The 27,565-nt window shown below is 42.4% G+C and overlaps 1 protein-coding gene across 1 annotated transcript in view; it reads right to left on the minus strand.

The window, feature by feature from the left end:
• FLT4 (fms related receptor tyrosine kinase 4) overlaps positions 1–27,565 on the minus strand; it is a 380,521-nt gene that overhangs the window by 87,106 nt on the left and 265,850 nt on the right. Inside the window, exons 15-18 of the mRNA XM_073621068.1 lie at positions 23,594–23,725; positions 17,946–18,052; positions 14,041–14,176; positions 7,856–7,960 (exon numbers count right to left, since the gene is read on the minus strand). Coding sequence (XP_073477169.1) covers positions 7,856–7,960; positions 14,041–14,176; positions 17,946–18,052; positions 23,594–23,725 — 480 coding nt within the window. The remainder of the gene's footprint in view (positions 1–7,855; positions 7,961–14,040; positions 14,177–17,945; positions 18,053–23,593; positions 23,726–27,565) is intronic.

The raw sequence follows: 27,565 nt of genomic DNA on the forward strand, positions 1-27,565 counted from the left end.
ACACGGTCAAGGGCTGTGGACACAGTCTGGTGCTGCGGACACAGTCAGGGGCTGCAGACATGGTCAGCATCCTTCTTCTAATACATTTGCCGTTTATCATTACTTACATGATAGATCCATCACTGTGACCCTCCCCTCCGCCGACTCGCCTAGCCAAGCCGACGTGAACACCCATCCGAGCACAGCCGAGGTGAGCTGAGCTGGGACCGCCCCCCTGCCCGAGCACAGCCGAGGTGAGCTGAGTTGGGACCTCCCCCCTGCCCGAGCAGAGCTGAGCCCAGCACAGCCGAGGTGAGCTGGGACCGCCCCTCTACTCGAGTCTGGCCGAGTGGAGACGAGCACAGCCGAGGTGAGCTGGGACCGCCCCCCTGCCCGAGTCCAGCCGAGCGGAGAACACAGCCATTCACTTTATGCTGCTGTATTTGTGCGGCCGTTGGGACTCGGTGGGGGGGCTTATTTTCGTGCAGGGGGCGGCTTTCCTGCTGCCCCCCTCAAAGTGCCGCCGTAGGCCTGGGCCTTGTTGGCCTAGGCCAAGACACACCACTGCCTATTAGCCAAAAAAATACCCGAAATGGAATCTAGTATTCGAAAAACTATTTTGTTTAATTAGGTACTATTAGTCTAAAAAAGGTTGATTCATGGCAAATTTTCATTAACAGCACCGATCAATGCGTCACATCATTGGATATAATGAATAAAAATGCAAAGCACATGAGGGAATTCGATAAAGCTTCAATGATACTTTTTTAGCGGTATGGCCCAAATTTAAAAATACCTACAGTTCCTAGATAAGGAAACTGGAGATAATTAAGATTAACTATAAGTTGGCGTACAGAGACAGGAAGATTGTCTGTCTCTGTACGCTATGCTATGTAGCAGAGTGGCATATTTTTGCTTTCACTTCCTACCTATCACTGGTTGTTAGGAATCCTGTTAGATTCATAGCCAATAGCCTCCTAGGTGATGCTGACATCAGTGGGCAGATCCTGATGGGGAAGCTGAGACATTCGTTTTCATTCGGTCTGCTCTCTCCTTGTGATTTACAGCAGGCAGTGGGCATGTTCTATAGCCAAAAGGTGGGCTGTCTAATCACAAAGGGAAAAGACTTGATGGGGAACTAGGGTCTCTGAAAATCCACTACTACCCACCCAGCTACAAAATTCCCCATCCACTGCACTTTCTGTATGACAGTTGAAGGTGGGGAGGGAGCTCAGCTACACGGAGGATGGAGTGTCTATATGGACACTCCAGCCTCAGTGCGCCTCTGCACACGGTGCTTGCCACAAATTTATGTATTTGTTTCCAACAGGTACATGAATCTGTCACAAGCACTGTAATTTGTCATGCGGAAGCAAGTTGGAAGTCTAAAGAGCATCTATGACACTCTTTATTCCCCTTACAGCACAAAGGGTTTCAGTAATTAAAATTCTGGTTGGCGGCTTTGTGATTTTGCATGTTGCATTTTGCACTTAACTACTTACACTATTTATTAAATAAGCCTGATAATATGTATTGTTCATCTCTTGCTATAAAAAAACGGAGGGGGGGGGTTATTATTAGATAAGAAAACAAAACACCCAACTAATTGCTTTTGCTTTCACATAGTCTTTTATTCACAATGTTCAGTCTCATAGTCCTCCCTAATGCCAGGTTTGGGGCATGCCCGCCCTGCTATAAAACATGGATATTACCCCTCTTGGACTTCTCTTATTCATATTTCTACCATGATGCTTTGTTACTCTACTGTCCTGCTTTATATTCAGATTGCCAACGTGGACAGAACATTGTTCAGTGAATAGTGAGGCCCGGAACAAAAGGACTGTAAGGAGGGATAGTGTAGGGCCGGGCATAACAGTGTGTCTAAGGGAGACACATATGGGGTTAATGTGGAAAGGAGTAATGGGAGTGGCAAGAAAGGGGAAGGTAAGAAAGAAGTTTTTGCCAAAGGGGAGTGGTTATATTTATAGAGGGGGCGGTGCAAAGGGTCAGTGTGAAGATGAACTTACAGGAGGAGGCATTGGGAAGAGAAGTGGCCATGGGGCGCATGGGGGGGCCCTTTGCCAACAAACCCTGGCAGGATTTGGTGGTGTCACCATTGGGGGTGGTGCCCAAGAAGGAACCAAACAAGTTCCGCGTGATACACCACTTATCTTTTCCAAAAGCCATGTTCACGGCTTTCAGCTCGTTTTTGGAGTGGGTGATTAGGGAGGTTTCCGGCTTAGGTTCAGTCATACATTATTTGGATGACTTTTTGTGTATAGGCCCCCCTGCTTCCTCTGTGTGTGCAAATCTACTTTCCACATTGCAGCACATCGCAGGCAGGTTTGGTATACCATTGGCCGCAGAAAGAACGGAAGGCCCAACGGCTGAACGTAGCTTTTGGGGATAGTAATAGACTCAATGGCGATGGAGTGCCGCTTGCCCAGAGGTAAGTTGGAGGACTTGCAGAAGGAAATTCGGGAAATCCACGGACTGCGGAAAGTTCAGTTGAGGACTCTGCAGTCGTTGCTGGGTAAGTTGAATTTTGCCTGCAGGATCATCCCCATGGGGCAGGTTTTGCCGACGGCTGTCGGCAGCCACCGCGGGGGTAAAGGCCCAGACTCATTTTATTCGCCTGACCGGGGAACACAGGGAGGATTTAAAGGTGTGGTATGAGTTTTCAGCCTCATACAATGGCAGGGCGGTGTGGATGTCTGGCCTGGTGAGTAATTTCGATGTAGAGCTGGTTACAGATGCTGCAGGCTCCACGGGCTATGGTGCATTTTTCCAAGGGCAGTGGAGCGTGGAACCCTGGCCGCAGTCTTGGGAGAGGGCGGAGTTCCTTAAGAATTTAGTGCGACTGGAACTTTTCCAGTGGTGCTGGCTTTGGAACTGTGGGGGGAGGCATGCCAGATTCTAAAGTTGAGAATAAATTGTGACAACATGGGAGTAGTGCAGGTGGTCAATCGCATGTCTGCGTCACCACAACCAGTTATACGGCTTTTGCGGAAACTGGTGTTGAGGTGTTTGAGATTAAATATTTTATTTATGCGGTGCACATCCCGGGTGTCGACAATTCGCTAGCTGACTCCTTGTCTCGATTTCAATGGAACAAGTTCAGGGAGCTGGCTCCGGGTGCACAAAAGGAAGGAGTTCCTTGCCCGGACTGGATTTGGGAGCTGCCCTTGGAGTCACCGCGGGATTGATTCGGCAGTCTAAGTGAGTCCACTTGGTCAGCCTACGCGAAGATATGGAAAGAATGGTCAGGGTTGGTACAGGAGGCAGGGGCTGGGAAAATGGGGTCTGACGGGCGGTTACTGGTATTGTATTTTGTAGCTAGGAACATTGAAAAATGTTTTTTCGGGCTCTTCCATCGATAAAAAAATGGCGGGCTTATCGTTTCTTTTCAAATTAATGGGAGGGGAGGACTGGAAAAAAGATTTTGGGTGAAGCAGGCCATAAAGGGTTATCGAAAACAGCATATGTGGAAGGATGTGAGACGGCCTGTCACTTTTGCGAACCTGGGGTCCGTATGTGCGATGTTGGGTTCAATATGTAAATCGCGGTATGAAGCGTTGCTGTTTACAGCAGTGTTCTCACTAGCATTTTTGGGGTTTTTCGGACAGGGGAGTTGGTCAGCCCATCGAAGTGTTTGGCAGTGGGCCTGTTGGGAGCAAGATGTGCAGGTGGAGGTGGATAGAGTGTGTTTGCGGCTGCGCAGGTCAAAAACTGATCACCAGGGTAAGGGTGTGGATGTGTCGCTGTTCGCATTACCTGGGTCTAGGGTGTGCCCTGTTGAGGCAGTGCGTGAATTTCCAAAGATTAGAACAGATGGGGCAGGGCCATTCTTGAGGCATGAGGATGGGTACTACTTGTCAAAGTTTCAGTTCATATAAATTTTTAGGAAATGTCGTAAAGCAGCTGGGTTGGACGGGGCAGGGTACGCTTCACACTCCTTCCGCATAGGGGCGGCTACAGAAGCTGCCAGATGTGGGTTGGATGAGGCGGCTGTGCGCAGAATTGGAAGATGGGATTTGAGGAGATTTCGGTCTTATATTAGGCCTCATTTGGCCGTGGAATAGATATAAAAAAAAAAAAAAAAAAAACCATCTTGGATGTTTACAGGAAAAGGAGGGTGCATGTGGGATTCGCATGTTGTGATATGGTTGTGTTAAGTTGACAGGTGTGTTGCTGCCTTTATGTTATTTGTTTGTCGTTTCAGATGGAGGTTCAGTACATCTTGTCTGGATCATAGGGCACTCCTAGGTGTGTTGGGGGGCCAGGAGAGGAGACGTAAGACCGGATGGCAGGCAATTGGGTATTTTCCAGGAGGGAGGCTTATCGGAGATGGTTGGGGATACCCGGGATGAGGTGGGGTAGAGTGATGGTGGAGGTGGAGAGGTACGTAAGGCTGGATAGACCACCTGACGTGTTAGTGATACATGAGGAATGATTTGGGGATCCGGACAGTCAGGGACCTGATCGCGGATATTAAATCCGATTTCACGCACTTGCGCACTAAATTCCCGGGTACCCCTTTTTGCTGTGGTCTGACATTGTGGCTAGAACGACATGGCGTTGGGCTAGATCTGTGGTGAGCAAAGTAGTGGGTAGGTTCGTGGCACAGAATGGGGGTATTGTGATTAGGCACAGAGAGCTTGGAAAAAATGTGGGGCTCTACTTGAGGAGTGATGGAGTTCGTCTCTCTGAAGTGGGGATTGACTTATGGCTATGGGTTTACAGGAAGGGATAGAACGGGCCCTGAGGGTGTGGAGGTGCCCTCAAGGGTAAGGTTGTCACCCTTTCGGGCTGTGGCGGTGTTCTTCTGGTGGTCTTTGACGGTGGCAGTAAACGGAGGGATCAAAAAGGGGTGGGGGGCTCATCGTTTGGATGTGCCCCTCCGGTGTATTCCTGAACGGTGGATGGAATACTGGAATGGTTGCACTGTGGGAAGGGGTTGTCTCCGAGCGGTCACAGCTGGAGGCCTATGAGTTTGGAAAAGGTCCCACAGTGCATTGGTGTGGTATGTGGTTATACGTGGTTAAAAGGTGGGTCACCGTCAGAGACCATCAGACTGGGGTTAACAGGTTATGTTATTGTTTATTATATTTATATATACAGTATATATATATATATAATATATATATAGTGGTTTGGAGTTATTTAGTTGGTTTGTTTTAATAAAATAGGCTGTTATGGCCATTTTACTCCATAAAATATAAGTGTGGTCTCATTATTTGAGGTGGGTAAGGTATGGGTTGGAGTATAAGTGGGTAACAGTGATAAGAATGAAGGGGACATTTAGACTACACTGGTCAAGTGAGGCCCGGAACAAAAGGACTGTAAGGAGGGATAGTGTAGGGCCGGGCATGACAGTGTGTCTAAGGGAGACACATATGGGGTTAATGTGGAAAGGAGTAATGGGAGTGGCAAGAAAGGGGAAGGTAAGAAAGAAGTTTTTGCCAAAGGGGAGTGGTTATATTTATAGAGGGGGCGGTGCAAAGGGTCAGTGTGAAGATGAACTTACAGGAGGAGGCAGTTTTTCCCACCCTCCCGCCCTAGATATATGTGTGCAATGTGTCCGTGTGTACTTGCTGCTCTGTTTTTAATTTATTGCAGGAAAAGGAAGAAGGTCGTCATGACAGCGGATAGGTGCCCTTCAGGGCTATGGCGGTGTTCTTCTGGTGGTCTTTGACGGTGGCAGTAAACGGAGGGATCAAAAAGGGGTGGGGGGCTCATCGTTTGTATGTGCCCCTCCGGTGTATTCCTGAACGGTGGATGGAATACTGGAATGGTTGCACTGTGGGAAGGGGTTGTCTCCGAGCGGTCACAGCTGGAGGCCTATCAGTTTGGAAAAGGTCCCACAGTGCATTGGTGTGGTATGTGGTTATACGTGGTTAAAAGGTGGGTCACCGTCAGAGACCATCAGACTGGGGTTAACAGGTTATGTTATTGTTTATTATATTTATATATACAGTATATATATATAATATATATATAGTGGTTTGGAGTTATTTAGTTGGTTTGTTTTAATAAAATAGGCTGTTATGGCCATTTTACTCCATAAAATATAAGTGTGGTCTCATTATTTGAGGTGGGTAAGGTATGGGTTGGAGTATAAGTGGGTAACAGTGATAAGAATGAAGGGGACATTTAGACTACACTGGTCAAGTGTTATGCCCCGTACACACGGTCGGACTTTGTTCGGACATTCCGACAACAAAATCCTAGGATTTTTTCCGACGGATGTTGGCTCAAACTTGTCTTGCATACACACGGTCACACAAAGTTGTCGGAAAATCCGATCTTTCTAAACGCATTGACGTAAAACACGTACGTCGGGACTATAAACGGGGCAGTGGCCAATAGCTTTCATCTCTTTATTTATTCTGAGCATGCGTGGCACTTTGTCCGTCGGATTTGTGTACACAGGATCGGAATTTCCGACAACGGATTTTGTTGTCGGAAAATTTTATCTCCTGCTCTCCAACTTTGTGTGTCGGAAAATCCGATGGAAAATGTCCGATGGAGCCCACACACGGTCGGAATTTCCGACAACACGCTCCGATCGGACATTTTCCATCGGAAAATCCGACCGTGTGTACGGGGCATTAGTGTTCCACATGCACCCCTTTGAACTGTTTTACAAATGCAGTGGGCCTGTGTGCAAGATTATAGTTTAGCGGCCCCCTATCCACTCTTTTGAGAGGATATGTGTTATCAGTACTGGCAATTGATTTGCATCCAATAAATACCTGTAACCCTAATCCCTTAGACCAGTGATCTCCATACTTTATAAACAAAGGGACAGTTTACTGTCCTTCAAACTTTAGGGGCCGAACTGTGGGCAGTAGGAGAAGAAAATGTCCTGGAGTCATTGGGAGTAAACAAGGCTTCATCATTGGTATTATGGGGAGAAATACTGGCCCATCATTAGTGTCAGTGGAAGGAATAGTGCCCCATCATCGGTATCAGTGGAAGGAATAGTGCCCCATCACTGATGCCAGTGTGAACAATAGTGCCCTGTTGTCAGTGTCAAGAACTATGCCCCACTGTTTCTGACGGTGGGGGGAATAATGCCCGAAGGGCCAGATAAAAGCAAGCACAGGGCGGCAGTTTGGAAACCACTGCCTTGGACCTTAATACATTCAGTTCAACGGGGACTGGCTGAATTTCGATCTGTGTGTAGTCCTACCAGTTCAACAGAAGTTGATCATTAGACTTCGGTTGAATGGACACACTGGATAACTTTTGTCAATCAATGGCTGTAGCCAATTGGCTGCAGCTACTGGTCAGTTAACTCTGACAGCAGCAGCAGCCACTGTCAGTATACACAACTTCACTTGTATGAATGGCGGAATCCGTGACTTTTACATAAACAAACCATTTATGCCCAGCTGTATATGCCTAGACTGTATACTATTAAATGATTTAAAAGAACTTGGTTTTCTAAAACCTTTTATTATTTTGTAATAATTTCTTGGGATTGGTGAGTAAAAACCTGGCCTGCTCATCCACTGTACGTACATATTACATGCCCACACAGCGTAATGTTGGCACTACACCTGTGTACTTTAGAGTGTAGGAGTTGTGCCAGCATGCATGGTTCTCCTTTGAGCTGCAACTGCAAGTGACATGATGGGGAGCACTTCTCAAATTGAACCCCGAATGTGTAAATTGAGGGCACAGTGTGGGCCTGCTTTCCCTTCAGGACCTGTGTGTTCTTTAAACACTATACACATTAGGGACACCCCAATGATCTCTTGAATTATAGTATTAGCAAACTGCTACATGGTGTTTCAAGTAGTCATTGGAATCATTGGGTTATGGATTTGAGGCGAAGCTTAACCATCAGTGAGACCCATACAACACTCACCTTTTAGCATCTTGACTGCCACTGTCTCACAGCTGCTACTTTTACTGATGCCAAATGCTGATGCTTCAACCACTTTACCAAAAGCACCATGTCCTAGTACTTTACCTAGAAAATAAAAATAAAATATATATATTAAAACAAGGCACACATGACTGTAATTTATTTTTTACTTGTAAATGTTGTATTAGAGCTGCTAAAAGAGAGTTGTTACTGGTACCCTTTGATTTGCAGTACTGGCCCACTCTACTTTTGGCCGTAACAAAAAAACAGTTAGCACTTTATCTACGGTACAATTGCTTTTCTGGTTTCACACATATAGGCCTCACGTACCACTGTAGCAGTGTTTAGGGTTGTTATTTCCTATAGAAATCAATGGAGTTTAAACTTTCAGATTCTAGCTTACGTTTCCTATGGCAGGTTTGAATATGATTAGTAGATTTGAGCCAATACAGATCCTGGTTCTTTTCACTGACATTTGATGTATGTGTTTTGTGCCAGGCAATACAAAATTTGTTCTAACTAATTAAAACCTGTCTGATTCTAAGCCAGTGAAACAGATAACAAACAGATTATAGGCACCCATGCTGAGGTATGTATCAGATTCACATCTGTAAACTCTAGAATTCTATGTGTATTGTGAAAATGGCAACATATTTAATTGCTCAAGCTGCATCACTTCTCACAACTATTAAGGGAAAAGTAAAGAAAAGGTGGTGGGGTTAAGAACCAAACAAATGTTTGCTTTAGGGCCCTTATATTGCTATAGTGGCACACTGTATACAGTGGCAAAAATAATTATTTGATCCCCTGCAGATTTAGTTTGCCCATTTACAAAGAAATTTTAGAACTCTAATTGTTATCATATTATAAATATTGTATTTTAAATGATAGAGACAGAATATCAACCAACAATCCAGAAAAAAACATGATATAAATGTTATAAATTGAGTTGTAGTTCAGTGAGTAAAAAAAATATTTGATCCTCAACCAACCAACAATAATTCTGGCTACAGTATGTGATCATGTGGTACACAGATTAGTCTTGTCAATTTAAGAAGGTGATCCTAAGGACAACTAGCTATGTGTAGAAAAGACACCTGTCTACAGAATCTCTTTCTTCCATTCAAATCTAACCATCATAGGCACGACCAAAGAGCTATCAAAGGACCTCAGGGACAATATTGTAGACCTGCACAAGGCTGGAATGGGCTACAAGACCATCAGCAAGAAGCTGGGTGAGAAGGAGACAACTGCTGGACGATTATTCGAAAGTGGAAGAAATACAAAATAACCATCAATCGCCCTTGGCCTGGAGCTCCATGCAATCCATCATTTGGGGCTGTTTCTCTGCTAAAGGTACAGGCCGACTTTGTCGTATTGGTGTGTCTGGTTCAATATTCATATACACTAGATGTTCATTCACCTTGTTACTCTCTCTATATTATCAGTATGGTTTATTTTACTTCTATACATATTCCATAGGAATTTTTGGACGCATCAGCTCCTGATGAGTGGAAATACATCTGTCCACGAAACGCGTCAAGCTTTACTTTGATGCCCCAAATACATCTTACACGCAACCATACTTACTGAACCACCATCTTATGTATTCAACCATATTATCTGTTCCTACTTAGTGGATGTATGTTTTATGTATGGGTACAATTGTCAGTATCTGGCATGTTGTCACCTACAGTTTTATGCTATACTACTAGAATCATGTGCTGTTATAACTGTACCTTTTTACTATGCCTATGCCATGTGTACGCTTTTTTATGTACATGAAATCCATACTTTTATTGTTTGTATATCATTAAACATTACATGGTGAAATTTAAACATGGTGTGATGTACTTCCACTATCCAAACGCTTCATTTAAAGTCCCAATTTCCCTTTATTATTACCCATATACCAGGATGGAGGCACTTTGCCGTGCTTCATCTAAAGTCCCAATTCCCCCTCTTTTTCATCTGTCACTATTAAGGCATGATGTACAAGAGGTCTGTGAGTGGACATCCGCTCTAGAGGGGAGACTCAGCTCGGTAGAAGATGATGTGAACCAGATGAAACAAGGGATAAAATTAATAAGGGAACAACTGAACATGTGTATAAATAAAATGGGTGACATGGAAAATAGATCGCGCAGGAAAATTTTACAGGATGTGGGTCTCCCCGAGCGAAGTGAAGGCATTAACCCTATAGAATATATGGAGGACTGGCTTAAAGGGATTTTTGGCAAAGAGTCTCTGTCAATCTTCTTTGCAATTGAGCGAGCACACAGAGTTCCTTTTAGGGCACCGCCACCAGGAGGCCAGCCGAGGCCCCTTCTTATTAAGCTCTTATACTATAAAGATAAAGTTACTTTTCTTCAAAAAGCAAGAGAGATGAAAAACATATTGTCTAATGGCGCTAGGATTTCTATATACCCGGACTTTTCCTCGGAGCTACAGAAACAAAGGGCTAGGTTTATAGAAGGTAAACGCAGGTTGCAAGAGCTATGAGCTGCGGATAATAGACCTGGGGAAACTACATTTTTCAACACACCTGCAGAAGTGACACTGTGGTTGGACACTAATGAAGGGAGACTAAAGAAGGGGGAGGAAGCATGCCAGTAATGGAGAGCCAATAGATCTATGTAGCTGGAGGAAGAGAAGGGAGAGGAAGGGAAAGAGACCTTTTTCTTTTTTTTGGACCCTTCCCCTCCTTTCCCTTTTTTTTTTTTTTTTTTGAGGATCTCCTTCTTTTTTGGGGTCTCTTTTTGTAAACTCTATTTTACTTTGGACAATTACACACGAGTGATGTGGGGCTGTCGCTGGGCAACACGGACTTTCAACTCCCTCCAAAGGTTTTCTATGGGGTTGAGATCTAGAGACTGGCTAGGCCCCTCCAGGACCTTGAAATGCTTCTTATAAAGCCACTCCTTTGTTGCCCAGGCGGTGTGTTTGGGATCATTGTCATGCTGAAAGACCCAGCCACGTTTCATCTTCAATGCCCTTGCTGATGGGAGGAGGTTTGCACTTAAAATCTCATGATACATGGCCCCATTCTTTCTTTCATGTATACGGATCAGTTGTCCTGTTCCCATTGCAGAAACAGCCCCAAAGCATGATGTTGCCACCCCCATGCTTCACAGTAGGTATGGTGTTCTTTGGTTGCAACTCAGCATTCTCTCTCCTCCAAACACGAGTTGTGTTTCTACCAAACTGTTCTAATTTGGTTTCATCTGACCATATGACATTCTCCCAATCCTCTTCTGGATCATCCAAATGCTCTCTAGCAAACCTCAGATGGGCCTGGACATGTACTGGCTTAAGCAGGGAGACACAACTGGCACTGCAGGATCTGAGTCCCCGGCAGCGTAGTATGTTACTGATGATAGTCTGTGTACGTTGGTCCCAGCTCTCTGCAGGTCATTCACTAGGTCCCCCTGTGTGGTTCTGGGATTTTTGCTCACCGTTCTTGTGATCATTTTGACCCCACAGGGTGAGATCTTCCGTGGAGCCCCAGATCGAGGGAGATTATCAGTGGTCTTGTATGTCTTCCATTTTCTAATTATTGCTCCCACAGTTGATCTCTTCACACCAAGCTGCTTGCCTATTGCAGATTCAGTCTTCCCAGCCTGGTGCAGCTCTACAATTTTGTTTCTGGTGTCCTTTGACAGCTCTTTGGTCTGCACCATAGTGGAGTTTGGAGTGTGACTGTTTTAGGTTGTGGACAGGTGTCTTTTATACTGATAACAAGTTCAAACAGGTGCCATTAATACAAGTAATGAGTGGAGGACAGAGGAGCCTCTTAAAGAAGAAGATACAGGTCTGTGAGAGCCAGAAATCTTGCTTGTTTGTAGGTGACCAAATACTTATTTTCCACCATTATTTGCAAATAAATTCTTTCAAAAATCAGACAATGTGATTGTCTGGATTTGTTTCCACATTTTGTCTCTCATAGTTGAGGTATACCTATGATGACAATTACATGCCTCTCTCATCTTTTTAAGTGGGAGAACTTGCACAATTGGTGGCTGACTAAATACTTTTTTGCCCCATTGTATATCCCCCCACCCCTGCCATTTGGTATAGAGATTTTGAATGAATTCATGAAGTTTATAATGGACAAACCAGAGGTACCTGTTATAGTCGCAGGAGACTTTAATATGACCATGGACAAGAGTCTGGATAGGTTTCCACCTGGAGCACTGCTGTGCATTATACCTAGCAGTCCACTCCTACAATTTTGTGGGGATACAGGGCTGGTGGATATTTGGAGGAAGTGGAATACGGAGGTAAGACTGTACACCTGTTACTCTAAGACACACTCCACATTATCCAGAATTGACCTTGTGTTATGTAATAAAGAGGCTTTGAATATGATAGAGGAGGTAAATTATGAACCGAGAGGTCTTTCAGACCACTCATCTGTGTTTTTTTCAATAAAAATAGTTATAGTAGGAGTGACTGGAAAATAAACCCCCTTTGGATGGAGCTAATGGAGAATTCTGAAAAATTAGCAGCCAGCCTAGAGGAGTTTGTAGAAGTAAATGCAGAGTCAGCTCTGTTGGGAGTGATCTGGGATACCCTGAAGGAGTTCCTTCGGGGCCTGCTGATACAGCAAATCTCATATATTAAGAAACAAAAAAGGGCAAAAGAGATCATTGCTGGAGTGAGAGTGAGAGTAGCGGAAGCACGGTACGCGGAGGACCCGATGCTAGAAAGGCATAGGGAATGGTCGGAGAAACAGGAAGAATCTAAGAAACAGGTCTTGATGAAAGCCGAAAATAAGAGGCTATTTAAAAAACAAAGCTTTTTTTTGGGGAGGGAGAACGAGTGGGACGCATCCTGGCCCTAATAGTTAATAGTTAAGGCAAATGCACCCTCATCTATCATTTTGGTCGAGGAGGGCAGAATCACCAGGTCTGTACCGGAAATAGTGAATGTATTTAAAACTTATTACGAAAACCTGTACAAACCTGAGGGGACAAGGGCTATCTTGTCACTGGACGCGGTTAAGGCCTTTGACAGCCTTGAATGGCACTATCTCTGGCAAGTATTAGCGGAATTTCAATTTGGTCCTAATTTTGTTAAATTTTTTAGAATATTATATGAGGCACCCAGGGCCAAATTGAGAATAAATGGAGAGTGCTCTGCGTGGTTCCAGTTGGCGAGGGGGGTGAGACAGGGGTGCGCATTATCGCCCCTGCTCTTAGCCCCACGATAGAACCACTAGCCATTGCTTTAAGATCTTCTCTGAACGTACAGGGATTCAGGAAGGCAATGGGAGAAGACAAGGTTGTGTTATACGTGGATGACGTGTTGCTGTTTCTGGGGGATACGCAGACCTCCCTGGGAGCAGCAATGAATACAGTTAGAGACTTTGGGCAACTTTCCAGGTTGGTAATTAGTTGGGAAATATCTGTACTTTTGTCAATAGATCCTCTTAATGAGCCTCTGCCGCAACAGATACCTCAAGTAAGGGTGGCAAACCAAATGAAGTACTTAGGTATTAATATAACAAGAGACCCAAGACAATATATAGCTAGCAATACATGGATGATGGTTTTAGAGAGCTAATTTGGAAAAACGGTTTGGCCAGAATCCGCCTGTGAACGTTGCAGCAACCGAGAGAGGAAGGAGGGCTAGCATTACCACACCGAGAAATTATTTTTTGGCTGCACAAATGCAGCATATGAGAGGAAGTAACTTGCCAGTAGGGGAGGAGGTAGGAGGGGGATTGGCGTTGGTAGACACTAGTCATGATACAGTAGTGGAGGCAGTTGATGCGGACCCTGGAGGGGGCAGTTGATGCAGAGTGGGGAGAGGGGGGGAGGGGGGACAGGGGGAAAATGCATTTTCGTACTGTTGTATAAGGTAGAAAAAAATTTCAATGAAAAATATTTGATTAAAAAAAAAGAAAATGCAAGTCAGTGCACATCAAAAGGCATGTCAACACATAAAGGAAATGCACGTTAACACATGACAAGGCACCTCTACGCACACACATACTTCTAAATGGGCCCTAATGGTCTACGATACACCTGGAAGTGAATTGGTTGTTTGCTATGACAACATGTTCAGTTTATTTGTCTCCTCCCATTTTAGACATCATTCCCAATGGACACTCATATGTGGCACAATCATTTGCGTTGGACTGGGTGTGTATTAAGGAGGAGAGTAAAAATAATATGTCTCACCAAGTCTCAGCCTATCCCGAGGAAACTCCCATTTGCTGGAGTCATAAGGTAGATATTCACATTGCTCCTCCAAGGGCACCTCACCAGGATCCATAATAATAGACAGATAACCTGTCTTTATCTCACTGTGGCTGGGCTAAAAATAAAAGAACAAGTTACATGCATTTTTTATAGACAAGTAAGTTTTGTATGTTTAATATCTGTGTTTATTGTGTGTGCATGTGGATTCTCTATTGCTCGAATCAGGCTGCTTTAGAACTGAGCAAGGTGAGCTGAGCTGCTCAGACAATGACTGGAAGAACTTCAGTGCTTCTGCTGTGAAATTATTGTACAGAGCCTGCAGGTACAGAGGCCAATGAGGGCTTGTTTTAAAGCTCATTTGCTGCTTGTTAAAGGCATATTTCTTCATTTGTAAAAAAAAAAAACTAGATGCACCCATATTGAAAAATACGATAATAATTAAATAACAATACTTTGGATATACTAAACAAAGTTCTATACACCACGATTGGAAGACGCGCTTGATGGGCAGTATGTGTCAATACCGTTGTTTTTAAACCTCTCTGGAATGCGCAGCCAACATTTATATATACCAATGTAAGTGTAAACAAAATGAATATAATACTGCACCTATATGCTTTATGGCTTGATACACACATGTATTTATTATGTCTATGTTGTATACACCATTCCCTATATAGAAATCTCTGTTAAAGCTTACAACCACCCCTGAAGAAGGAGGCTAAAACAACTCTGAAACGCGTCGGGTGCAAGCGTATTGGTATTAATAGCTATAAATATGTGTAATCGCATTCCTTTTTTATCTATGTTATTCTTTGATGTCTTTATGAGAACTTTTTGTAATTAATAAATTGTTGTTTACTTAACATACTCTTCTACACATTCTTTTATATGTGCCTTTAAAGTCCACTAGAGGAATTATCTTTGTTTAAATTCTTAATCTAGGATGTGGCACAATTTGCAGATAATTAGCCGACCAAACCCCTGTACTGAAAAATACGATAACATGTGCAGATATTTCCTCCAGTCCCAGGTTTGTTACAGAACTTTGGTTATGTAGCTGAAGGAAGTGATCAATAGACTACGAGAGCGGTGATGTTACTCCACTTGTGCTTCATTGATATCTATGAGGCTCTCTGCTGTGGTATAGCAGATGGGACTTGTAGTCTTCCATTTATAGATCTGTACACGTGACTGGATCTGTGAATTGGATGATATGTCTGTGTGGGTGAAGCCATGCTAACAGATTAAAAAAATTACAGGGTGCTGCGGTGAGAAGAACCCTGAAATTTAGATAATGGAGGGGGACAGTTTGAGGGTGGGGGCTGTGGAATGTGACCACGTTTTATGTTACACATATATGGGTGTAACATATATGTAAAAATGGTCAGAAAAATGGAAAAAAACCCTTAGAAATCCTTAAGAATATGTGAATATTTTATTGTCCATTGTCTGGCCACAAGTTCTCTTTAAAGTAAAACTTTGAAACTAGAAAACTTTTGGCTGATCTGTATGTTCTGCATGCAGCAGGGCCCACTGTCAGGATACAATTTTCTGGCAGGGCTGGGGTGATTCCTTCATCCACCTTGCTTGGTCAGCTTTGTTTAATTTGGAGTCTCATTACACACTAAACTAAATATACAGTAGCTGGCCATAAACCATTAGAATTTAGTTTGAAAATGTTCCTTTTTAGAACATTTATTTGCATTTCTATTGGTAATGGGTCCAAATCAATGTTTGTTTTTGACCATAGCAATGAGAGAATTTGAAGGTGCAGACTTTTTTCTCAAACAAACAAAATTTTAACTGTGAATGTGGTTTTACCATTTACTTTCAGAAAAAGTTGCACATATTGTAATGAAACCTGTTTATTATGTCAGGGATTCCATTCAAACAGCAGGTCTGGATGAAAGGGATTTCAAATGAAATTAGTTGACTCAATGATGACAAAAAAAATGTTCTGACAAATGATTATTCAGAATTTCCATACAAAGAAAAATAAAACTGTGTGAAGCCAGCTTGTTTAATGTACACTGGGGTTGATTTACGAAAGGTAAATCAACTCTGCACTACAAGTGCACTGCAAGTGCACTTGGAAGTGAAGTTGCTGTAGATCTGAGGGGGACATGCAAGGAAAATAAAAAACAGCATTTTTACTTGCACATGATTGGATGATAAAATCAGCAAAGCTTTCCCTCATTCCAGAGCTTCCCCTCAGATCTACTGCGATCTACAGCGACTGCACTTACAAGTGCACTTTCAGGTGTACTTGCAGTACTTTTGTAGTGCAGAGTGGATTTGCCTTTAGTAAATCAACCCCATTGTCCCCTCTCCTTCTGTATTCGGAAGATGGAACTTTAATTATTAAAAAAAAATGAAATACCTTTTTCCTAATTAATATACAGCTGTCATGTGATCCAGCTCTTTCCCAGCCTGTCTGCAGGGAAACATAAGCAGGAGGAGCTTCTAGTCCTCTGCTTCTAGTCACATGTTCAAAAAAAAAAAAATAGCTTTTGGAATATGGAGTAAAAGTAAATCATTAAGATCAATAAACTGTTTTAAAGTGTCATATATTTGAAATCAAATCTTTAATATTTTTTTGGCAATAAAATGGTGTGCGAAGATTTCTGTCAGTCACAGGCTGTGTCATAACCCTCCAGCCCATGAGTTAGAACAGGGATCTCCAAACTACGGCCCTCCTGCTGTTGCGGAATTGCACGTCACATGAGGTATTGAAAAACACAGAAATTCACAGACATGACTGGGCATGATGGGAATTGTAGTTCCTGAACAACTGGAGGGCCATAGTTTGGAGACCCATGTCTTGGAATAACAGAGAGGTGAAGCCTCCACCAATCTACATGTTATGTCCCACCCCATTGTGTTTGGCTGTGCATGATGAAGGAGGGATGGAGTGGGCTGTCATTTACCACTGTGTATACACCCACATGTGTGACTCTATAGTCACATGGGCTGCTCTGATGTGATAGGGAGGAAATGCTAAGCATAGAAACTCACTGAAAACTGAGTATCTGCAAAGCTGCCAACACAGCTCTGCAAAATCCCTAGCTGAATTGGGGACATGAACAGAAGGTGGAGATAGAGAACAGTGGGATCGACCAGGATTTTTGCAGAACACAGAAAACAAATTTCATAGTGACCAAGTGAGTATGAACAGCATGTAAAACACCATTTATTGATAGTTTTTTTTTTATGTGGATTTAGTGACACTTTAATTTCAGGCTTGAATTATATGCCCTCTCTTCTTCAAGAAAAAAAAATGCTGAGCATTAATTTCATTAGCATCATGAGGAAATAACTAGTAACACTTCCCAAATGTTACATTAGCACAATGGTAAAGCAAAAAATTATGTTTTCAATTTATTTCATTTTAAAAAGCAGTAAAGTATCCAGTCTCCTTTGCTCTTATGGTATAACAACTATAAGGGCAACACATATGGCAAACATTTATAGAGATGGACATGCCAATGTTTATACATAAAAAAGTAATCTGTTCTCTGCAGTTGACAGAAACACATTTTCAATTCCAGGAGTTTTGCTGCCAGAGACAGCTCTGTTAAAATAAGGACTGTCCCTGAAATCTGTTCCCACTACTCTGATTGTCCCAGTGCAATTGTTGGGCAAGTTAACCTTCATCTATAAAACTTAGAAAGAACGTTCAGATATAACTCCGCCAATACGGTACTTATTTTATCATGTAGAAGGGTTATTGTTTCTAACTAGGGAAAAAAAATAAAATAATGCATAGTGGCTATGGTAATCATACAAGAATGAAAAATTTAAATATAATACAGCAATTCATTCAGTTTCCAGTTACAATAGATATTTTTATACTAGCCAATGTCCCGGTATCACCCACATACCCTCTTGATGTTGCAGAATATAAGGATAAGGAGGATCCAGAAGAAGACAGCAATGACTCCAGTGCCAATCAGAATCACAATCTCAACATTAGTCCTGTCATCAGATCCTGAAACAAGAGAGTGAAGAGGAAATGATGACCTACCCAACAACACTGTTTTGTACCCAACAGGGATGTTAAAGTAAACGTGTCACAAACCCAGGAAATCAAACTGAGAATATTATGAAAGAGTACAGAAGCAGTGGTGATTTAAAGTGCACCTGTGTTCAGACTATGCACATTGAAGTATTTAAATATGCTTAACAAGCAGTAAAGAGCTTTAAAACAAGCCATCATTAACCTCTCTAGCTGCTTGTACTGTGAATTAGTTAATCCTCAGAGATTCTCAAAGAACACAACAAACACTCTAGGGCCTGTTTACTCCAGCCCATATGCTAAAACAAGCTGTTTTACCATGCAGGCTTGGGTTTCTCAGGTGCAGGTGGTTAAGGATGGTGTCTTGTGTTGTTACAATGATGATACGTTGTTTCTAGCGATTACCCTATGTGGGTTCAGGTGGTGTGAACAGGGCACAAAGCATTCCCTAGCAGTGAGCTTGTGTTGATCTTTGCAGATTGACGCAGGTCACTAGACATGATGCGAATAAGTCCTAAAGATGGATTTCTCCACAATACCTTTAGCTAGATGTGACTGAGGGCTTCCTTTAAAGCACTTTTCCTGCTTGTCTGGAATATATAAATACTTCCTTAGCACAGGTTTACTTTTAAGTAGGTGTAAACCTAAATACATTACCTTAAGTTTGCGTAAACATTGTGGGGTTGCTTTACTAAAGGCAACTAGACTGTGCACTTTGCAAGTGCAATTGCTCCAGAGCTTAGTAAATGAGGTAAAGCTCTGCTGACTTCCATCATCCAATCATGCGCAAGCAAAACTTTTTTTATTTTTCTTGCATGCTATTGGGTCTTCTTTGCATAGTAAAGCTTCACCTCATTTAATAAGCTCTTAAAGTGATTGTAAAGGATCGTTTTTAATTTTTTTTTAAATAACAAACATGTCATACTTACCTCCTCTGTGCAGCTCGTTTTGCACAGAGTGGCCCAGAACATCCTCTTCTGGGGTCCCCCAGTGGCTCTCGTGGCTCCTCCCCGCATTAGATAACCCCCTAGGAGAAGCGCTCTCCCGAGGGGGTTACCTTGCGGGCGCGCTCCCGAGTCCAGCATTTGCGTCCACAGACATGAATGCCGGACTCGGCCCCGCCCCCCATCCCCCATATCATTGGATTTGATTGACAGCAGCGGGAGCCAATGGCTGCGCTGCTATCAATCTATCCAATCAAGAGCTGGGACTCCGTGGAGAGAAGGACAGGGGCCGAGGAGATGAAGGGGCTCAGGTAAGTAAGACGGGGGGCTGGGGGGGCGGTGACTGCCAGGTTATTTTTTCACCTTAATGCATAGGATGCATTAAGGTGAAAAAACACAAGGGTTTACAACCCCTTTAAGCAACTGCACTTTAAAGAGTGCAACTGCATGTGCAACATGCATAGTCTGTTTGCCTTCAGTAAATCAACCCCTGTGTGTCATAATTGCTGTTTTTTTTAAACAAGGCATCTATCTTCAGCTTTTTTTTATCTTTTGTTACATCTGAGTGACGCAGCATTCCTGCAGTCACATTCTGCCTACATTTACACCAGGGATGGCTGTATGATATTTCCTAGGGGGAGTTCCCTGATGGCGACAACAATGGATGGATTACAGTGAGGGAAAAAGGTATTTGATCCCCTGCTGATTTTGTACGTTTGCCCACCGACAAAGAAATGGTCAGTCTATAATTGGGTTTATTTTAACAGTGAAAGACAGAATAACAACAAAAATATCCAGAAAAACGCATTTCAAAAAGGTTATAAATTGATTTGCATTTTAATGGGTGAAATAAGTATTTGACTCTTTCGCAAAACATGACTTAGTACTTGGTGGCAAAACCCTTGTTGGCAATCACAGAGGTCAGACGTTTCTAGTAGTTGCCCACCAGGTGTGCACACATCTCAGGAGGGATTTTGTCCCACTCCTCTTTGCAGATCCTCTCCAAGTCATTAAGGTTTCAAGGCTGATGTTTGGCAACTCAAACCTTCAGCTCCCTCCACATATTTTCTATGGGATTAAGGTCTGGAGACTGGCTAGGCCCTTAATGTGTTTCTTTTGGAGCCACTCATTTGTTGCCTTGGCTACGTGTTTTGGGTCATTGTTATGCTGGAATACCCATCCATTTTCAGTGCCCTGGCTGAGGAAATGAGGAATTTAATAAACCCTTGGGTGAGACAATCTTTTGTTACTCTGTGTTCCTCAAAAACTAACCCAGAGACCAAAAACAATCTAACACAATTCTATTGTTTTACTGACTGCTCTCCCAAGAGCCTGACCTAAAAGATGCATATGAAATCTTTAAAGCACAATAATCACAACTTATATTTACTAATTATGCTTGCATGGGTACCTGTGGACACTTGTTGAAAGTCAAGCAGGCAACCTAGAGCAGAAGTGTTGTATGGGCTACTGAGAAGGGATAGCAAGACTGTAGGGGGTTGATTTACTAAAGACAAAAAGACTGTGCACTTTGCAAAGTGCAGTTGTACTCTGCAAGTGCAGTTGTTCCAAAGCTTAGTAAATATGCAGAAGCTCCACTGACTTCCATAATCTAATCATGTGCAAGCAAAAATTATGTCTTTTTTCTTTTCTTGCACATGATTGTGTAATCTTTACAAAAGTGAAGCTTCGCCTCATTTACCAAGCTCTGGAGCGACTTGCAAAGTGCACAGTTTATTTGCATTTTGTAAATCAACCCCAATAGATCAGAAACTGTTTGCCCTTCCACAAGCATACTGCAGTTGGGGAGGGTGACAAAAACAGTGAAACCTCTATGAAAGGTTGGATTCATGGGTACAAAGACAGCATGATCTCTAAATATAGACCTACCAAAATCTACAACAAAATTATAGAAATATTTGAATATTGGGGGAATCAAAGACTGGTGCACAGGGAAATATGCCAAGTTCTATATGCGGATTGATGTGAAAACTAATAAAGGTAGCGCACGCCACTTTGTTAATGTGTCACATGAAGTAGAAATATGTTTATGCATATTCATAACTCTTCCACTTTTACATAAGATGATTGCTTAATTGAAGATAGATGTTTTATAACTAGCTAAAAGCAATTAATTTAATGTAGTAATGGCATACATTTGGACCACTGTGTAACTTGATTGTTTGATTAGGCATTTCACATCATTTTCTACTCAATTTGGCACGCTGCTGCAACACCACGTAGAACACCACAGTGTTATAACATTGTTAATTTGGTGCCAATATTCAGGCCACGAAACAAATGTATGGTAATTCACTTTGTTAATCACCTTCATATATTTGGGTGTGTATTTTCCATGTATTATGGAATTAACAATTAAAGTATAACTAAAGGCATACTTTTTTCTTAATTTTGGATAGAGTAGAAAGGGATTAGAACCCTTGTCAAGTTTTTATTACTGTCTGTGCCTCTGCTAGGGATAGTGGGCTCAATTCACAAAATCATATTGCATGAAATATTTGGGTCAGGTAACAGATTTTTCCCAAATATAGCATGCAATACTAAAAATGGCAATTCACTATCCCTTTATGCGGTATTTACCTCAAAAACAAACACACTTGGTAAATATCACATAACACAGCGTTAAAGTCAATTCACTAAAGGAAATAAATACATGCATGCAATAAATAAGTTATTGTCCAGCCATGCAATATTTAGGGAATGTATGAAACTTTAGCTGTTTTTTAATGAGCAGCCAGTGAATGGTTGGTGGTTAAGGAGTTGGCACCCACTGTGACAACCATGACTCAGAATGTAAACAAAAAAAGAGCTGGCATTAAAAAAAAAAAAAAATCCTTACCAGACCCTTATATGAGCATGCAGCCCAGCATGCCAGGAAGGGGGGGGGGGAGCAAGCAGCGCCCCCCTTCTGAACCATACCAGGCCACATGCCCTATACATTTGAGGGGGGGGGATGCTTTGGGGAAGTGACTCCCACCCCTCTAAAGCACCTTGTCTCCATGTTGATGAGGAAATGGGCCTCTTTGCCACAACCCTGGCCTGGAGGTTGTGGGGGTGTGGGGGGAGACTTATCAGAATCTGGTTTATCTTAGTTTAATAAATCTTAGTTTATTTAGCAGTGGGTGGGAAGCGGAGCTGTCAGTCCGCGGGAGCCAAGTGCTGGGTACGGATAGTTTTTTGTTTTCCTGCGGCAGATGGTATTAATCGTGATTGTTGCTGAATTTACTTTGGTAACAATTTTATTTTTTTTACATTTTGTTAATAAAGGACTTGTCAAAAATTGGTTCTGAGCTTTACTTTGGCCTTTTTCTTGGTAAATGGGTATGGGTACATTGTACTAATTCACATGCAGGGGGCTGGGATCTGGGGGCTGGGGTTGTGGTGGAGCGGCCCTTGTGCTCATCAACATGGGGATAAGGTGCTTTGAGGGGTACCCCCCAAAGCACCCACCCAATTTTGAGGGCATATAGCCCGATGTGGTTCAGGGAGGGGAGGTGCTTGCTTGTCACCCTCCTTTCTTGGCCTGCCGGGCTGCATGCTCAGAGGACCTGGTATGGATTTTGGGGTGACCAAACGCTGTTTAAAAAAAATAATAATGCTAGCTTCTTTTGTTTACATTCTGCTGTCGGCAAGGTATACCACCGACAACAGATAAGTCATGATTGTTAAGTATGCCGTGGGTGCCGGCTCTTTACCAACCAGCTATTTACTGGTTGTTAAGGACACAGGCATTAAAATACTGCAAATTTTCACTACTAAAATACGGCATCACTTCAAGAAATAGCACGTATGGCATTTTAGTGTTTTTTAGTAAATGGCAAAAAAAATCTGAAAAACGCTATAAGATTTTTTTACCGTTGATCTTAAAGGATAAGTTCACCCTTGTTCACTTTTTTTCAAAATTTCAGCTCCCCTATGTACCACTATAGCATTAATGTACTTATTTTGCAAAAATAAAACAGCTTTGTATTAATTCTACACCTCACTCTCACTCTCACTCTCTTCATAGCTGTTTGAAAACACTGCTCCTTTACTTCTGCCTTAACAGACTTTAGGTCATGACACAGGAAGGAGTTTACCATCTAATCTCATTAGCACACACCCTGCATCATCTACCCCCAGCTGGTTAACTCCTTCCTGTGTCATGACCTAAAGTCTGTCCAGGAAGTAAGGCAGAAGTAATCGAGCAGTGTTTTAAAACGGCTTTGAATACAGTGAGGTAAGCGTGTGTAGAATTCATGGAAAGCGGTTTTATTTTGCAAAATAAGTACATTAATGGTACATTGGTACATAGGAGAGATGGAATTTCGAAAAAAAAAATAAAAATAAAAGGTGAACAAACGTGAAAGGTGAAAAATGAAAATAAATGGTAAATAACCAGATCCTCTCTACCCTCCCTAAGAATGGATGGCCAGGGTTGTCTGATTCATGAGAGATGGAAAGACAGTGGGGGGGGGGGGTCACACAGTCCATATTCTTTTAATGCAGACAGATAACTTAAGTTCAGAATAAGATAAAGTAACTGAATATAATGGACTTTTAATAACACCTTCAACAGACACGCTGGCTGAGGAATTCACACATCCCTTTCCGTTACAGGCTGTACAAAGATACGAGCCAGCATCTTCTTCTCTGACTCGCTGGATGCTCAGTGTTGTGTTATTCTCCCCCAAGACTATACCTGGGCAGATACAAAATTTACATATAGTACATTAATAAATGTAAAAAAATATATAATACAAAATAAGATTATTGCAGTAGTACTCCAACATCTGAGGCCTATAAGCAGAATTAAACCCTCCTATCCTTTACAGCAAAGGAAGCTGCCATCTTATCCTTTGTTTGATGTGCAGTTACCATGCTGCTGCACATGATCAGTTTGATGGCTTGACAATTGATTAACAGCACAAGCAACTGTGGTAGTTATCGTTGACAACATGCATTGAATGTAAATGTTTTGGGAAACAGTAAAATCAATGGGTTTAGTTCTGCTTTGAGGCAAAAAAAATACTGACGTGCAGTAATTCCCAGTAGTCATTAAGATTCCACCTTGAGTGCTCATGTATTCATGAAAAGCGATTTATAGATGGCTGTCATGGCAATGCAAAAAACTGTTAAAAGCATAGCAACTTATAATAACTAAACTTCAGTTTAACCACTTTACCTCCAACTACCATTTAAACATAATGAGTACCAACACCATTTCTATGTACTGCGTGGCTTCTGTGGACACAAGGTCATGATTGGGTTCAGCGCTTGTACTACAAGCTAAAGGTGACAATTAGAATGCTGTGATAAAATAATCAGCTTCATTGATTAGTTTGGGCTTACCATATTCGTATCGATCTTACTCTGAAACTACAATTATTTGAATTTGTGATTAGGTGGGCATGCTTATGACAAAATGTCTAAAATCAGGATTTCTATGTATACGCTGGTTTTGGATGATGGGGTCCCTCTATGAAGCACCATATTACTGTAATAGTGACCTACTCCTTGATAATAACAGCAAACAATAGTTCAATATTACAAAAATATGTTGCTGCAAATATGCATGGGGGAAGGAGGCTGGATATGATACACTCTGATCAGATGCTTCTCCAACTTGATGAAAAAACTGTAGAAAAAAATAAAAATAATATATACATAAAAATGAATTCCGGTATGAATAAACATTTTTTTTTATTTCCAGGTCCTAACAAACACATTGTGTGACTAAGTGGCGGCCGGTGGTATATTTTTTGGGGGGGAGTGGGCAGCAATCCGTCCGTCCATCCGCCACCCCCCCGGCGGTCGGTAGGTCTAGTCTCCTGCACCCCCCCAGGTCAGTCGCACCCCACACTTACCCCATCTAAGTCCTCCAGGTTGTGGGCAGCGGGTGGCAGGCGGCGTCTCCTCCTTCCTTGGCTCCACGGTGGTATGGCTTCCCCTGCATCTCCTCCCTCCTCCTCTTAGGCGGGAAGTAGGATTGCCTCTCCTTTTGGCCAGTCATGAAACAGGTCTCACGACCCGCTTCCTGATTGGCAGGGAGGGGAATCAGTGTGACAATCGTGAATATTCATTCGCGATTGTCACATAACTGGGTGGGCTCACCCTTTTTTGAAGCCTATTACAGCCTCTGGCTCTAATCACGTGCTTTAAAAAAAGGGGGCCGGATGCATGGATGGGGGGGTGGCACCCCTGCGCCCCTAATGGATGGGACGCCACTGGTGTGACATTTTTATTTAGTGCATGGGCTCCTTCATGTCTATTTCTGTCCTTCTAAAGCTGACTCTTACAATGCTACACTAGTAATTTACACAAATATGATATTAAAAGGGAAAATATGTTTTCCTAAACTAAAAGAGGAGCTTTGAACTTGCACTTTACCAGTCTGTCATGTTACATAAAAATCACACCTAGAGGTGTACTTACGAAAAATGTGAAAAATGTGAAAGCTTTTGCATAAATTATTATGAATATACAGGATTTATATAGCGCCAACAGTTTGTACAGCGCTTTACAACGCGGGGGCAGACAGTACAGTTACAATACAATTCAATACAGGAGGAATTCGAGGGTCCTGCGTGTTATAGCCTTATAATCTAAAAGGAATGTGGGCAATACTGAATGTTACCCAAGGGGCAGATGTGAATTGAGAAACTACCACATCATGACTACTACATGGAGCCAATGATCACAGGAAACAAGTATTTAATATCAGCTGCATCTAGTGTCCTTGATCGTCCACCGTACATATACTGTAGCAGGGCTGCCCGGTTGCGCGAAATCACATACCTGTACGTGATTTTGTGCACGCAGTGATTGGACATAGCGAGAGCCAATCAGCGGGTCTGGCGGCCGGGACCCGCTGATCGCTCAAAGGAGACATGAAGCAGCGGTGTGCCTATGTAGACAAGGCACACCTCTGATCTGTCAGTGAGGAAAAGAGAGGTCTTCTGTTTCAGCTAAGCTGAAACATGATCTCTGTTGTCCTCCAGTGTAACGCCCCCCCAGTTAGAAAGCACCTCCCTAGGACATACCTAACCCCTTGATCACCCCCTAGTGTTAACCCCTTCCCTGCCAGTGTCATTTATACAGGGATCAGTACATTTTTTTTAGCACTGATCACTGTATTGGTGTCACTGGTCCCCAAAAATTGTCACATAGGGTCAGATTTGTCCGCCTCAATGTCGCAGTCCCGCTAAAAATCGCTGATCGCCGCCATTACTAGTTTAAAAAAAAAATGCCATAAATCTAACCCATAGTTTGTAGACGCAATAACATTTGCGCAAACCAATCAATAAACACTTATTGTGATTTTTTTTTTACCAAAAATATGTAGCAGAATACATATTGCCTAAACTGATGAAGAAATTAGATTTTTTACATTTTTTTATTGGGAATGTTTTATAGCAAAAAGTAAGCAATATTGTTTTTTTATTCAAAATTGCTGCTCTTTTTTTTGTTTATAGCGCAAAAAATAAAAAACGCAGAGGTGATCAAATACCACCAAAAGAAAGCTGTATTTGGGGGAAAAAAAGAACGTACGTTTTATTTGGGTACAGCTTCGCACGACTGTGCAATTGTCAGTTATAGCAACGCAGCGCTGTATCGCAAAAAATGGCCTGCTCAGGAAGGGGGTAAAACCTTCCGAGGCTGAAGTGGTTAATGTGATATTTTCATGATTCACTCTTTTGCCTTGGGAAGGAAATAGCCCCCATTTGCACAAAATGAATGTGTGAGAGACTCACCCGGGACAAAGGCTTTTGGAGCGGACTGAATGCCAGCCTCTTGCCCACCGATTATGGGCCCTGGCATTTGGGGGAATGGTGCTCTTTGTGAGCTGTATGCCTGGGACCCTGGAGGTGGTGTTACTTTGGATTCAGGTCCTTAAGACACACAGACTCTGGAAACCCTGTATATGCCATATAATAAATTGTGACTGATTCATACTGTTGGGACTCATATTGTGAGGAGATGCTAATATCATCAACTCCACTCACCTGTCTGATGTCTGCTATAATGTGTTTAATGTATATGAGTCTAGTCTGGCTTACCGCAGCTTCTAAGAGTATTCCACACATTGTTGTTTGTTCTAATTAACCCTGTGTTGATGTTTATGGTAATGTGTATTGAATAGTCAGTGAGCTAGGAGACGTAAAGTCTTAAACCCAAAGGTCATGTCTCTGAGTCACCTAGTTTGGGTAAATGATTTAGTAAACTAGCTCATGTTAAGTAGGTTAATTTAACGGTATATAAAGACTTGTAATTTTGGTTCTAATAAATGAGTCCATGTTAGCAGCTAAGCAAGTCTCATCTTGTTTTGTGCTTATGAGCAGTTGGAATATCTGATATCTGTATTCAGACTGGGAAGAAGTGGTATATGACGGAAGCACTCAAGCGGAGAGGGGGACGTTCTGTCACAGAATGTACATGCAGTTTAACAGGATAAATCATTTTAAAAATACACCTCTATGTGTGATTTTTAAGTAACATGGCAGAGTGCTAAAGCACAAATTCTTACTGTATACATTATATA

The sequence above is a fragment of the Aquarana catesbeiana genome, linkage group LG03 (assembly GCF_042186555.1).
Source record: "Aquarana catesbeiana isolate 2022-GZ linkage group LG03, ASM4218655v1, whole genome shotgun sequence".
In the NCBI taxonomy this organism is placed as follows: domain Eukaryota; kingdom Metazoa; phylum Chordata; class Amphibia; order Anura; family Ranidae; genus Aquarana; species Aquarana catesbeiana.